General features: G+C 36.9%; 1 protein-coding gene and 1 long non-coding RNA gene across 2 annotated transcripts; both read right to left on the minus strand.

Moving 5' to 3' along the window:
* Window positions 1–5710: 5710 nt before the first annotated feature.
* LOC147480923 (PHAF1 protein At3g51130-like) lies at window positions 5711–12364 on the minus strand. Its single transcript, XM_086576475.1, has 11 exons — window positions 12306–12364; window positions 12150–12210; window positions 11881–12047; window positions 11575–11637; window positions 8886–8933; window positions 7738–7851; window positions 7562–7661; window positions 7383–7455; window positions 6645–6750; window positions 6482–6542; window positions 5711–5886 (listed from the first exon to the last, which is right to left on the minus strand). Exons 2-10 carry the CDS (start codon window positions 12172–12174, stop codon window positions 6495–6497), a joined length of 744 nt encoding a protein of 247 aa, XP_086432601.1. The 5' UTR covers window positions 12175–12210; window positions 12306–12364; the 3' UTR covers window positions 5711–5886; window positions 6482–6494.
* Window positions 12365–12451: 87 nt separating this feature from the next.
* LOC147480924 (uncharacterized) lies at window positions 12452–13108 on the minus strand. Its single transcript, XR_015203999.1, has 3 exons — window positions 12949–13108; window positions 12800–12864; window positions 12452–12567 (listed from the first exon to the last, which is right to left on the minus strand). It is a non-coding gene; the product is annotated as an uncharacterized LOC147480924 (long non-coding RNA).
* Window positions 13109–14114: the final 1006 nt, after the last annotated feature.

Consider the following 14114-nt stretch of genomic DNA (forward strand, 5'->3'; position numbering starts at 1 on the left):
TATCACCTAACTCAACTCCTTCCTGTGATCAACAGGACAAACCCGATACTGAGCAACCCAACATTAACCCCAAACGATTACGTGTTAACCCCGACTTACAACCCGTGTGGGACAGACTTCGATCAGACCTACTTCTACTATCAACCAGTCATGGATAAGATTATAGTGTGGAATGGTCGAGGGGCTGCAAGGAAAGCCTTCAAAAATTCTCTTTCTTCTATGATTTCTATCTATCATCCCCAAATCGCTGTTGTTATAGATACTAGAGTGACTAGTACCCGCTCTAAACGTCTCTTTGAAAAATATGGCTTTTTTAACTATTTTATTGTCGATCCTGACGGATTGAGTGGGGTGGGTATCTGGGTTATGTGGAACCATAACTACTGTGACATTAAATGTTTGTCTATGTCCAATCGAGTCGTTCATGCAGTTGTAAATTTGCATCAATCCAACCACTCTGGTGTATATATGCCTCCCCAACAACAGAACAAGACTAATGTGTGGCAAGAGTTAGAAACGGTTTCCGAAAGTGTTAACCTCCCATGGCTTTTGGCGGGATATTTCGACTGTATCTTAAATCAAGAAGAAAAAAGAGGTGGCCTGTCCCCATCTCAGGGTCAACTAGCTGAACTACGAAATTTTCTGGAAAACTGTAGCCTTACGGATCTCGGCTTTATTGGCCCAATCCACACCTGGTCAAATATGAGACAAGGCCCAGCCTCTATCTTGGAAAGGCTTGATAGAGCTGTTTGCAATGATCACTGGATTCATAATTTCCCTCAAACATCTGTTACTCATCTCCCAGCTATAGCATCTGATCATAAACCTCTCCTCATTGATTACTCTGGTAACTTTTCTAATCCCCGTTTTCACTTTAAATTCTTAAACTTCTGGAGTAGCTATAAAGACTTTCATGAGTTTGTAAAAAAATGCTTGGTCTGTGGAGTGTCATGGTTCCCGTACATATAGATTCTATCATAGCTTGGGGATTTTCTGCAATAGCATAACTAAATGGCATAGACAAAATTTCTGTAATATGGGAAACCAAATTGCCAGCCTTCGTTGTAAGTTGGGAGAACTCCAAGACCAACTCTGTTTCTCGATGATCCCCATTTATACGAGGAAGAACGGAAATGTCATTACAAAATGCTAAAACTGATTGAAAATGAAAAAGACTGGATATCACAAAGAGCGAACCTCAAATGGGAAAAACTGGGTGATTTTAATACTTCCTACTTTCATAATAAACTTAAATCTAGGAACCATATTAATACCATAAAATCCTTACACAAGAATGAGGGGGGTGGTACTAAGGATCCTATTGAGATCAGACATGCTTTTAAGGATCATTTTCATGAATTGTTCTGTGACTATAACTGGGAACATAATCATCTTGAGATCAGACATGCTTTCATGAATTGTTCAGCGTGAAAGTTTCTAACTCTTGCCCACCCATTAATCATCTTCTGTTTGCGGATGATTGTCTTTTATTTGCTCGTGCCGATAAAGAATCAATATTACAATTAAAAGGCATTCTCGATCACTTTTGTGAGATTTCTGGTGCAAAAATCATCCATTCTTTTTAGTCCCAAAACAATGCACAGTTCACAGGTGGTTGTCTCTAAGATTTTGAACATACCTCTTGACAGGAATCATGGGAAATATCTGGGTACACCTACGTATAATGGGAGGAACACCCATGCCACACATAGTGCTATCATAGATAATTTAAAGAGTAAATTGGATAAGTGGCAGTCTAAGGTGTTATCAAGGGCAGGAAGAGTGACCCTCATTCAAAGTACTTTAAACATGCTCCCATCACATTACATGAAAACTTTCAAACTTCCCAAGAGAACCTTGAATAAAATAGATAAAATCTGTAGAAACTTCTTATGGGGTTGAACATCTGAAAAAAGAAGGCTTCATTTACTGAAGTGGGATACTTGTATCCTCCCAAAACACTTAGGTGGGATTGGGGTTAGAAGTGCTCAAGAGCTAAACATGGCATACCTTGCTAAGTTAGCTTGGCGGTATCTTAGAGAACCACTCTCTGTGGTCTCAGGTTCTCACGGGTAAATATTTAAAGAAATCAAATTTCATGTCTTGTTAATATAAGGGGGGTAGCTCATGGGTTTGGCGAGGGCTCTTATTGGGTTGTGACATGTTCAAGGATAGCTTATTTTGGGTGATACACAATGGAGCAACAGCAAAATTCTGGACTAATAAATGGTGCTCTCCCCAACCTCTCATTTAGTTCGTAATCTCAACCCCACCTCCTGAACACTTAGACAAACCTGTTAACGAGTACTTCGTACAAGAAACCCTCTCATGGAAATTGGATATCATTAAACCATTTCTTTCTGAGGAAAGTATTTATCTGATTCGACCATATATGATCTCATGTGAGAACACTGACGATGAATTGGTCTGAACTGAAAACCCATCTGGTTAAGTAACAATGAAATCAATATATCATACCTTGAGCTTAAAGAAAAAATCTCATTATGTTAAATTTCTTGAAAAGCCAACCTTTAACCCTTTAGTCCCAGCTAGAGTCAAAATGTTCCTATGGTTGTGCAGACACAATTGCTTACCTACTAGGTATCTCCTTAAAAAAAGACGCGTCACTCAAGATTCTTCTTGCCCATATTGTGCCTTTCCAGAGGAATCATTGGGACACTTACTATGGTCCTGTCCTTTTGCTCAATAAATCTGGACTGTTGCCGCCACTAATAATTTGGTCATTCCACCTTTCATTAACTCTTTTGACCAATGGACAGAGGATGTGAAAGAATGTAATAAGGATGTCTCACCAAAACTCCTCTCCTCCTTTTCTTTGTACTGCTGGTTCATATGGAAAGCGAGATGTGAACAAATCTTTCAAAATAACACCTAGCCAATTCCAAATTACATTAATCACCTAAAACGCATCATCAATAATTTTTTCCCCTTCAAACCACACAAACAAAAAAAGAAAGAACTCCTTGTTAGATGGAAATCGCCACCTGAAAACTGGTGGGTCTTGAATACAGATGGTTCTTGTCTTGGAAATCCAGGAAAGATTGGAATTGGTGGCGTTATTAGAGATCATTTTGGTCGAGTTGTTGCAGGATTTAGTTTCTATATGGGTGTTGGAATAAATAATATAGCTGAAGCACTTGCCATTTTATTTGGACTTAACTTTGCTAGTAAATTGCTGCCCTCCAGAATTTGCAGATTCAAACGGATTCCCAGGTGCTACAGAGTTTGGAGGAGACAACTTCAGAGGATTGGAAGCTGAATTCGATCCTATCCAAATGCAGAAATGGGCTAAAGAACTTCTCCATGGTTCAGATGAGGTTGGGATCTACTGAATCCAACATCATTATGGGCTCATCAAATGAAACAGAGGTATTTTCACAACTCCAGTTTCTTGAAGGCGGAAGTAAAATCTACTTCATCAGTTATGTGGAAAAGGATTTGTGAAACACGAAAAATTATCAATGCTGGATCGGTCTGGAAGCTTGGGAATGGTACTTCTATTAATGCATGGGATGAAAAATGGATTCCACATTCTGAGGATTTGGCTGAACTTACTGGGAAACCACTAGACTGTCCTTTTCACCTTGTTTCTGACTTCATTGACATGGATACCAATACCTGGGATTGGGATAGGTTAAATGAATTTTGGCCGGTAGAATATGTGGAGAGAATTGTTTCGATACCTATTACACCAAATGAGGAGGATACTTTGATCTGGAAATGGGAGGACAATGGAGAATACTCGGTGAAGTCTGCTTATAATGGTTGCATTCAGTTGATTACAGCAACAGATACTTTGGTTCGGGATAATAATGTTTACAAACATGTTTGGAAGATGAAAGTCTCATTCAAACAAATATTTTTCGTATGGCAATGCTTGCAAGGTGTCGTCCCAACAGCGGATATTTTGGAATCTCATCATTTTCATGTTTATCCAAAATGCGCCATGTGTGAGAGCTTTCTTGAAACACAAACTCATGTTTTCTTTGAGTGTTCCTTTTCTAGAGCTATTTGGTGTGGAACAAATTTGAGCGGCCTTGTTGATCGGAGGAATATGAATATTGGCAGTTTTAAGGAGCAGTTATTGTGCTTATTACAATATATAAGGACAATGCAAAATGGTGAAGTGCAGTGCTGCTACTTTGTTGGGGTCTTGTGGATTATTTGGACATCGAGAAATGAAACAAGGTTTCAAGGTAAGCGTCCACATCCATCTCGATACATTAGCAGAGTCTTGAAACACATACAGATGGTTATGGAAATCATGTCCCGCCATACGCATAGGGAAAAAATGCTAGGTTTATATTAAATGGTTCCCACCTAAAGAAGGACTGGTTAAACTGAATACAGATGGGGCTTCTATTGGGAATCCAGGATATGCAGGGGGAGGATGTATTCTCAGGGATTCAGCAGGTCATTTCATAATGGGAGCATCGATTCCAATTTTTTTCGCAACCAACAATGAAGCGGAATTTGTTGCTCTATTATACGGACTTCAAATTGTGACAGCAGCTGGATATATGAAGGTTGAGGTAGAAACAGATTCTCAATTGCTGTTTAAGGTTTTAACGGAGGATAACTTGAACTGTCATTTTTTTTTTTTTTTTGATAGGCACTGTCTTTGGTTATTAGATAGAATTGTTACTCAGATTAAGATAGTGCTGAGTAACTTCTAAGAAGTGCACTTCAGCTGGGTTTATCGTGAAGCAAATGGGGCTGCAGACGCGCTAGCCTCACATGCGGCGGCTCAAGTAAAGAACTATCGATTGTTAGGGCAATCAAATGTACATTTTTCAACTGGGCCTGTTTGAGACTTGTCTTTCCTTCCGCCATTTTCGTCTGTATGGTGGCATTAGGCGCCAATGGTTGTAAATATGCAAGTCTTTTATGATGTCATGGGAATATGTAAATCTTGTTTTGTTTAATTAAAGGTTTACTGTTACGTTAAAAAAAAAAAGACAGACGAACACATGCTACTAAAAAAACCTCTTACATTTTGACGGCAGATTATTTCTAAGGACTTCTGAAGCTCACATCACTGCAAAAAGTAGTCAATCATTTCATCAACTGACATTATGGCGTACCTTCAGTTTATTATGGCGTACTTCACTAGAATAGAACTCACAGAAGTTTCTATTGAAAAAAAAAAAAAAAAACTCACAGAGCCTAGATTTCACGGTAGCCATGTGAATATGTGACGACCCTTAGTAGGGGCCATGAACTTTGAAACTTCAAGTGTCCCATTTGGAAATTGCAATTGCAGCATTTCAGCTTCCGTATTTCGTCCTTTTAAACCAACAAAATCAATTTATGAAAATTTGCATTGTTTCTCGAGGGACCCACAAACAGTTTATAGTTTTATACTTTTATACACTTCGCATTTGTGCAACGCAGGATGAGACACGAACTCAGATACGAATTTGAATTAATTCAAAGCGGCTCCCTTTCCTCTAGCTACAACTTGTAGAATCATACTACAAAATACACAAAAGTTCAAATAATAGGCCATTTTTCAATATGGACGTCCAATATATCATGTGTCAGCATGTTTACTGTCTAAATTTGCATCTACTGTAGCCTTTGTAAAGTATAATCTCTCGATACAGACATGGATATCTGCTATATGTCAGCATTTTAGTGGGCATTGAGATTTCGATTTTAAGAAGAACGCATGTGATTAAACTGATAATTACTGTACAATCATGATCTATTCATTTCCATATCGTGAATATACAAGTGTGCACTACAACTGTACATGTTTTTTGACAGTGCTGTACAATTTTTCAACAGTTTCTTCGAGCAGAAGACAGAAGTAATAACTATGAGGACTTGATCCTTTCATAATGTACAAAGACCAAGTGCTCCCTGTAAATAGAAACATTTGGCCCATTAATTATTGGGAAAAAAAAAATAAACACATTGCTGAAATTCAAACTCGAGAAAATGCTAACAAGACTAGTTAAAGGACAAAGAAATCTTATTCTATCTAGTTGTGTGTTTCTAGAGAATCGTTTCAGAAGTAAATCTGAAGTTACTTAAAACACAAAGAGGACATTCAGGACACTAAGGCCTTACAAGACACTGGCAGGGATTAAAGAACCAATTACCATATGTGGGGCATAGGGCACCTGTCATTCCTGTCACAAAATGCCAGCAGCAGAAGCAAAACGGACTAGTTGGAATGGGTCTACAGTGCAGTGCGTGCACTGGAAAATTTATTTTGATATAGTACTGCTTCAATTTAATTCCTTGAATGAAATACAAGGCACCAAAAAAGAAAGAAGAAGACGATATATAATTTCTAGCAGATCTAAAACTAAAGGATTATGTTTTCGTCTATAGTACTGTGTGGTTTCAAATGCTTTATAGTGACAGTGTGGCGCAGTATGTGCAAATTTAAGATGTGGGGGGAGAAAAACTTTAACATTTGCATAGAGAGAGAATGGCGGGTTATTCATACCATATATATTTCATCATGACTGGAAGAGTGTAACAGTGGCAATATAGCCATTTTTCATCACCTGTTAAAATGTAAATAATGAAGTAATTATATTTATAAATCGTGGACATTGAAAATGATGTGATGGCAAGGAAAGAGTTGCCAAGCGCTATCTAATTCTCACCTCAAATGCAACATTTTGATACCCATAGACAAAGGTAGAACCAAAAGGATTGCTTGTGGATCCTTGTGTTTGGATTGCAGCTCGCCCACAGTCACCAAGGATCTCCTACAAATAAGTGTGTTAAAACAGAAAATGAAATCTCTATTCGACAATGCGAAAAGCAACAAGGGCCAAGTGAACCTAGCCCGAAGGCTCTTGCTGATGCGTTATTTTTTAATAGACCCACCCGCCTCCACCTTGTCCATGAAAACTTGCTTTCGCTCCTTGGTCCACCAATTGTAGCAACACCCTGTCTCTAGCCCGAAGGCTCACCTGGCCCAAAGGCCCATCACATAATTACACAAGAAAGAAATCCCCAATCAACATTTGGCGGGATTCAAACTTGCAACCTCTTCCATGATCGATTTGAAATATTTAGATAGAGTGAGATTTGAAGTAATTATACTTCGATGAAAGTCATAAGACTCGGGTGTACCGCACTATTTGTTCCCTTTTGTCTTTCCAGAACCAAATAAGCTTGTGCTAAAAGGATATATGTATCTGATATTTCTACCAGACTCACTACAAATAATCTATATGGTTATAATAGAAGGAAAATAATCCTAAATACACAGTGAGACTTCTATGTCAATAGTAGAAGTCGACATTACTAGAGAGGCTTTTCACACCTAAAAACATGATATAAATAAGACCCATCATGGAAGAAAAACTATGCATTCTGGAGACCAAGTATTACCTTTTACTTGCTCCCATTTGGTGCTAGGCGTAATGCAGTGCTTGGAAGCATTTCCTTCCCGAAACAATCCCCCACCTGGAAAGGGGAGACCCATCAGTATAGAGAAGGTATACATATTTCCCTACTTCAAATACAAAAATGGCAAAGTAAAATGACTGGTAGAGAGAACCAGAGAGAGAACCTTCAGAACCATAGATAAGAAAGTTGCATTTTAGGTATGAATTGAAGTCTGCATGTCCAGGAAAGTTGGTGTGCAAAACGAACTTCTTAATTTTATGAGTCTGCGCATTCAACATGGTTATCTGAGTTGAAGACATGGTGGTGCAATGAACATGTTACTAAGAAGATAAAACATACCTGCCCATCAAATAATATGTCAAAACCGCGGGTGAAATAATTGTAGAAGTAATCCCCACATAGAGTCGTTCGTGGGCGAGGATCAGAAGCAGAGTGAATCACCATTTGATCAACCTAGGTAAAAAAATACAGAAACAGCTCGACTATAATATGAAATGCAAAAATCATCAACGAAAACAATCAACTACTACAATTAATGTCATCGTTATATCAAGTTCAGCAATAATGTTTAAGGAGAAATAGAAAGACGGGGAACATTTTGGTCTAAATTCGATAGCAGCTCTAGAGGAACGATATTTGCCAGCATAATATACAGTAACCATTTGTAACAATCATATAAAACTAATAATACGGGAAACACTCCCCAAAAAAGAAAGAACAAATAGAAAAACAGAATCCATCTTCTTTAGAAATAAAGGATGGCGAAAGGTTCCAGTTTCTTTAGAAATAAATTTCATTCCTGTATTATTCTAATGCTCACCTGGTCACCTTAGCTACTAAAAGCACCAAAGATGTCAAACAGTAAGACTAATAGTTCAAGTGTACAATGCAACCAAGGTGGCCTCGTGAACCTGGGGTCAGAGTAAATTTGAAACAAAGGTGTCGCGGTGTAGAAGATCTGGTCCATAACTTTATGTTAAATATTCCATAAGTAAACTTACAGCTTCCAAGATTAACAATCTAACCTCGTGGCCCAAAGTATTATGCACTAATTTGTCAAATTTAACAAAAGAATTTGGCTCCGCTTGTTTGCTCCGGAAAAGAGGGCAATTTAACTATTTTCTCCCCCACTTCCAATTTTACTATTGGTTGGTTGTGTGATTTGGTGGTGGGACCTATGGAAAGAGTTAACCAAAGAGATAAAACCGGGCTAAGCTTTTGCCATTCTGAAGTCATGACAAAACTTTCCCTAAAATTACATCCCCATCATCCAACATTTTCTTCATTCCATTTAACTGATCTCAAATTTCATCTTCTCCACCTACCAAGCACTTCTTAAGTTGGGGAACGTTTTGTTTTGCAAAATCTTCCAAAAGAAAAGTTTTCAAAACAGAAATTTACAAATTTGCTGCTATTTGTGTTGATACCAAGCAGAGCCTTTGATTCAAATTTCAAAAATAATTACAACTTTACGGCGGGCTGCTTACCTGCTTTTGATGAATTCCACATGGACGGCCTAAGTCAGTCCAGACGTCCTATAAAACAAGAAAATATAGGAAGAAAAGTGATGAATAATCCTCATAGAGTTGGCTCCACATGAGATATGAATTCGAAGAAAATTAGATAGAGACCAAAAGAGTAAAAGATGATATGCAAGGCAACAGCAGAATGATCCACAAATGAATAAGGTTGTCCAAGATCATCTTCGGCTGATCCTGAAGTACTGGTACTGAAAAGACGAAGAGTGTAACACCACCAATCTTTATCCTGACAGTGTATCCTATATAACGCTGCAAGTTGGGCCGGCCAACCCGAATCTAACCCCAACCCAACCCAAAACTTTTGTCCCATGGAGAGGTGTAACTTAACATTTACAAATTGGACCAAAAAAAATTAGAACCATCCGAATTTGGGTCGGGTATGGGTTACAATTTAAATAACCCAAAAAACCCAAACTCGACCCCAGCTGTACATGTATTGCTAGTCTGAATTTCTGCTACGACTAAATACCACATAAAACAAACAAGACAAGATGTATATTATTTGTATGTCTTACTTTTCTTCAACGACTACATCTTTGGGATTGTTTGACCAGCTTAGTATAATTAAATCTCGGTTATTTATCTTGTTTAACTCTTATATGATTAGGTGTTTTCGATTTTGAAAATGTTAACTTGTCCTTAGTGGGAAGCAAGTCCAAACCTGTTAACCAAGACTAACTCACTGTAACCCGACAAACCGATGCAACCTGATTGGATTGGCTTGGGTTGCTATCATTGGGTTTGAATTTGGATTGGGCACGCTGTGGGCTGACCCTCCAAATCTTTCGGGTTGAGCATGGACAGACCCCCTAACCCACCCAACCCGTCCGACTTGCAGCCCTAATCCTCATGCAATAAGGTGGTGCATTTCAGGCAAACCCCACTCCTGCCCAGTAGCTGCACCTTGATTTCCCTTATTTAGTAATTGACTTAAGCATATGTTTTATTGACTATTAGTAATAGACTTAAGAAAGTACTATTTACATATCTAACGATGAACATGATTTTCATATTTTAACACATTTTTCATAACTAATGTCTGTCTATTAGTTTCAGACGGAATAAAACAGAAGTAGTTCATTTTTTTTTATCAATTAATTAAATAGCAAGGAAACATCATCAGTCAATTACAATTCGAAAATAACGAATCATCCAACAAGAAGCTTCAATTTTAGTACAAAACAAGTAAACCAACACAGAAGAAGCTTCAATCTTTCTCATGTCAACCCTTAAATTTTTCAAAAAAAAATAAAAATCTTTGCGAGTTTGGACTCTAGTTGACATTATAATGAAAGGGGTGAGTTATGAGACGCTTATCTTTGGGAGGGAGAATGTACTCTTAGCATAAGAGTGCTCTTGTATTTCAGTCTCACCTACCTTCTAAGGGCATGTTTTCTCTCTCTTGGGCTCATACAACGTAACAGCTTCCTAGTTCAATTTTAACTTCCAGCTGTTAAGCAGATAGATTGTTTTCAAACAGTGGCCTACTGGTCAAGACTTAGGGAATGAAGTTCTAACCATCCAAAAAAAAAATCTAAAACAGTCAATAGCAGCAGCGGCCATGGGACAAACAATGTTCGAAAAAGCGACCTAGGAGGTCTCTAGGTGCTGGGTGGTGCCCAACAGACTACCCTCAAAAAGTGAGGCAGACTAATCGGCCTCTAGGCGGTCTACTCGGGCTCAATCTTTATATTTTATTTTATTTTTTTTTAAACTGACTAAATGTCGAAAATAAGAGGCCCATCAAGGCTTAAGATTTGACTAAGTTTAAAATATTGGAGCCGAATGTAAATTATACGCCACTCTAAGAAAGAATGTGTTTTTATATGAAATCGCTCTTCGGTCTCCCTATTCAACTCGAACAAATCACTTGCCATCTTCTTCAATTGGTACACCTTTTTGTAATAAGTACTTTTGCTTGTGTTTATTTTTTTGAATTATGGTAAATGTTTGATTTCTTCATCTCTTATTGTATGGGTGTGTGTGACTATATATTATTAAATATATATAGGAAAAAAAATAACTAGCACGCCTAGCCCATCTAGGCGCTCTCTCACTGCCCGATTACCGCCTAGTGTTTTTAAGAACATTGAGGACAAACATACAATAAAACAAATATAATAATAATAAAAAAACTCCACAGACAGTGGTTCTCTATCTGAAAGGTTTTCCAAATAAGGCAAAAGAATCCAACAAAAACGAAGGCAATAAAAATACTAGAAAAAAGTACAACGCAGTAGCTAAATATGTGTTTATACAAGTAACGAATAGCAAATTATTTGTGGTGATGATACCAGAGGTCTGGGGTTCGAACCCCGCTACACACAATTGAGTTACTGATCTCTTTAAAAACAGGCTTGCCCACACATTTTAGTGAGTGCCTTCTAGCTTAGTTGGTAAATCCTTTGGGTGATGATACTAGAGGTTTGGGGTTCGAACCCCGCTACACACACAATTGAGTTATTGATCTCTTTAAAAACAGGCTTGCCCACACATTTTGCAGGTGCCGACTAGCAAAGTCGGTAAAACCTTTGGGTGATGATACTAGAGGTCTGGGGTTCAAACCCCGCCAACATCAAAGAGTTACTGATCTCATTTAAAACAGGCTTGCCAATCAAAAAAAAAAAAAAATTACCTGTGGTGATGCACCAAAGGGAATATGTTGACCACCCACGCCAAACCATAATTCTTCTCCCAGCTGCATGAAACATAATGCGCAAAACTCATCACTCATAAGACATCACTGGAGTCAAAGTGATGCCTTAGTCTTATTAATCTATAATCTCTTTGCAATAAATTATTTTCATCTTTTGCGAAAGACCAATCCAGTATAGACCAACAGATGGGAAATTTATAGGCAATCAGCAGAAGAGCTGGAATAACATGAAAAATGAAAACTTAACCACAATGAAGGCATTGCTGTAAGAGAAAGATGTCAAACCTTAGCATGAACCTCTTCCATGTATATACTGCCCGCTGGCAATGGTGGTGCGGTAGCCTTATTCATAAGGGAACCCACACCAACTTTACTATCAGCAGAACTATCATATATTGACACGCGGCATGTAACTGGAGTAGTCCCATCTGGGAACTCAAGAGGCAACTCCGCTGTCAAGGCAAGGTTAAATGTATGATGCCTTTTATAGACCTTGTTTCATCTAAATATTATTTGCTTAATGTTTGGAACGATATAACAAACAAGCTACTTACCCTCTCCGTCATTGCAGCAGTCCATATACTGGCCAGGAATTGGAAAAGCAAATGACAATCCCTTTAAAATGGCAATGACATGTGAATCGTCAAGATAAAATAATACATAGAACCATGGGTCTAAATAAGGGGAAAGAAAGTAAAAAAATCACTTACAGGATAAAAAAGAGTGTAAACTCCTCTATCCTTATCATAAATTCCAGGAAATGTTGGACCAAAAGTGCATACACAGCTACGAAAGTTGCCAAAACAGGCGGTCCCCTGAGAAAGTTAAAAGACGGGATAAATTAAACATTAATATGTGTTTGGCACATGAAACTGGAAGTACTAAAGGAAAACTCAATACAAACCCAATAATCGAAGTGCCATAGCGCATTTGAAGGCGTTTGACATCAAAGACTTCAATAAGGCGTAGCCTCTGAAAAGAAATTAAAATCAACATATAATATATTAAGTACAAATATCAGGTCACGAGGCAAACACGTGAGAGACATACCTGAGACCAAGGATCAAAACGAAGATGAAAACCATGATCAGGAAAGCTAATAACGATATCCAATTTAAGTGGTTCCTATTAAATAAACAAAAAAAAAATATATATATATAATAATACTAAAATTAAACAGTTAAAAAAAAAAAAAAAAACAAACCTCGTCAAGGTACTTGACATGAACTACATCGTATATGTTCGGTTGTTGTTCAATTTGTGCAAACGCTTCACATATTGGCATCCCTGGTTCAAAATTATTATTATGATTACATTTATAACCGAAGAGTGGTTAGTTAAAATTAAAATTACCGAGTGTGAAGGGGCCGATTCCTAGACCGGGACGAAGATCGAGAACAATAGCACCCATAGCTGTGCCTTCACACCTACGTCTAGATCTTTGTTGCATCATCTCACAAGTTTTTAGTTTTCTCCCGCGAGCATCTTGGCTTGTTTATTTATAGACGAAATACAATTTTGATGGGAACGGGTCGGGATTTAGCGGCTTCGGTTTCGGTTTCACTATTTGCGGTTCTAATTCGGATCTTTACTATTTATTATAATTATTAAACAATTTCAATAATTTAAATACTAAAACTTGTTTTTATTTTTTTATTTTCCTGCATGATAATATTTTATGTATAATTAGTGATGTATCAACAATTATATATACATCAATCTATGAACATATATTAATCATACATGTTAAACATTTACCATTCGATCATGTGATAATTTCAAACTTTGATATAGGAATTAAAATAATCAAATATCTAATTCCAAATTTTTTTTACGTGTATACACATATATTTATTTTCTTACATTGTATTAACTCGATCGTATACACGTGCAATTAATCACATATATTTGTTACCTTTATATATTTTACGTGCACACACACACACACACACACACACACACACACACATATATATATATATATATATATATATATATATATATATATATATATATATATATATATATATATATATATATTTGTACACATGTATTAACACACATTTTAAATCGAACATGCGAGTACATGCGTCTTACAATTACATCCCATCACTAATTTTTAACATGAACACTATATATTGGTTTATTATAAGTGCGTGTACTACAATATATCAAACATGTGTATCCTATTTAAATAAACACGTGCATAAGTTAATAAATATAAAATGTATTAGTTAATTCATAATATACGCGTTGACATTATTATTAACATCTATGATACACTTGTTTAACGTATTGTTATAAACTATATATTTAACAATACACATTCACTATTATGCTATATATATTTAATAGACTTTTACCCGTAAAAAATATATTTTATATTATAATGTATGAGTTTGATTATCTTAAATGTAATATAATACTAAATTTTATATATCGAAATCATAATAATCGTTCTGGTTTCGGTTCGGGTATCCATAGAATTTTTCCTATTTAGTTCTACAATTTTGGTTTTT

The sequence above is a fragment of the Coptis chinensis genome, chromosome 8 (assembly GCF_015680905.1).
Source record: "Coptis chinensis isolate HL-2020 chromosome 8, ASM1568090v1, whole genome shotgun sequence".
Taxonomy (NCBI): domain Eukaryota; kingdom Viridiplantae; phylum Streptophyta; class Magnoliopsida; order Ranunculales; family Ranunculaceae; genus Coptis; species Coptis chinensis.

Bases quoted from the DNA above. Each gene is read 5' to 3' on its own strand.
- LOC147480923 (XM_086576475.1), bottom strand. From the start codon at position 12,174: ATGGACTGCTGCAATGACGGAGAGG. The intron at 7,662-7,737 runs GTATGTTTTATC...TTGAATGCGCAG, and splicing joins ACATATTATTTGATGGGCAG to ACTCATAAAATTAAGAAGTT. The intron at 6,543-6,644 runs GTGAGAATTAGA...ACATTTTAACAG, and splicing joins ATCAAAATGTTGCATTTGAG to GTGATGAAAAATGGCTATAT.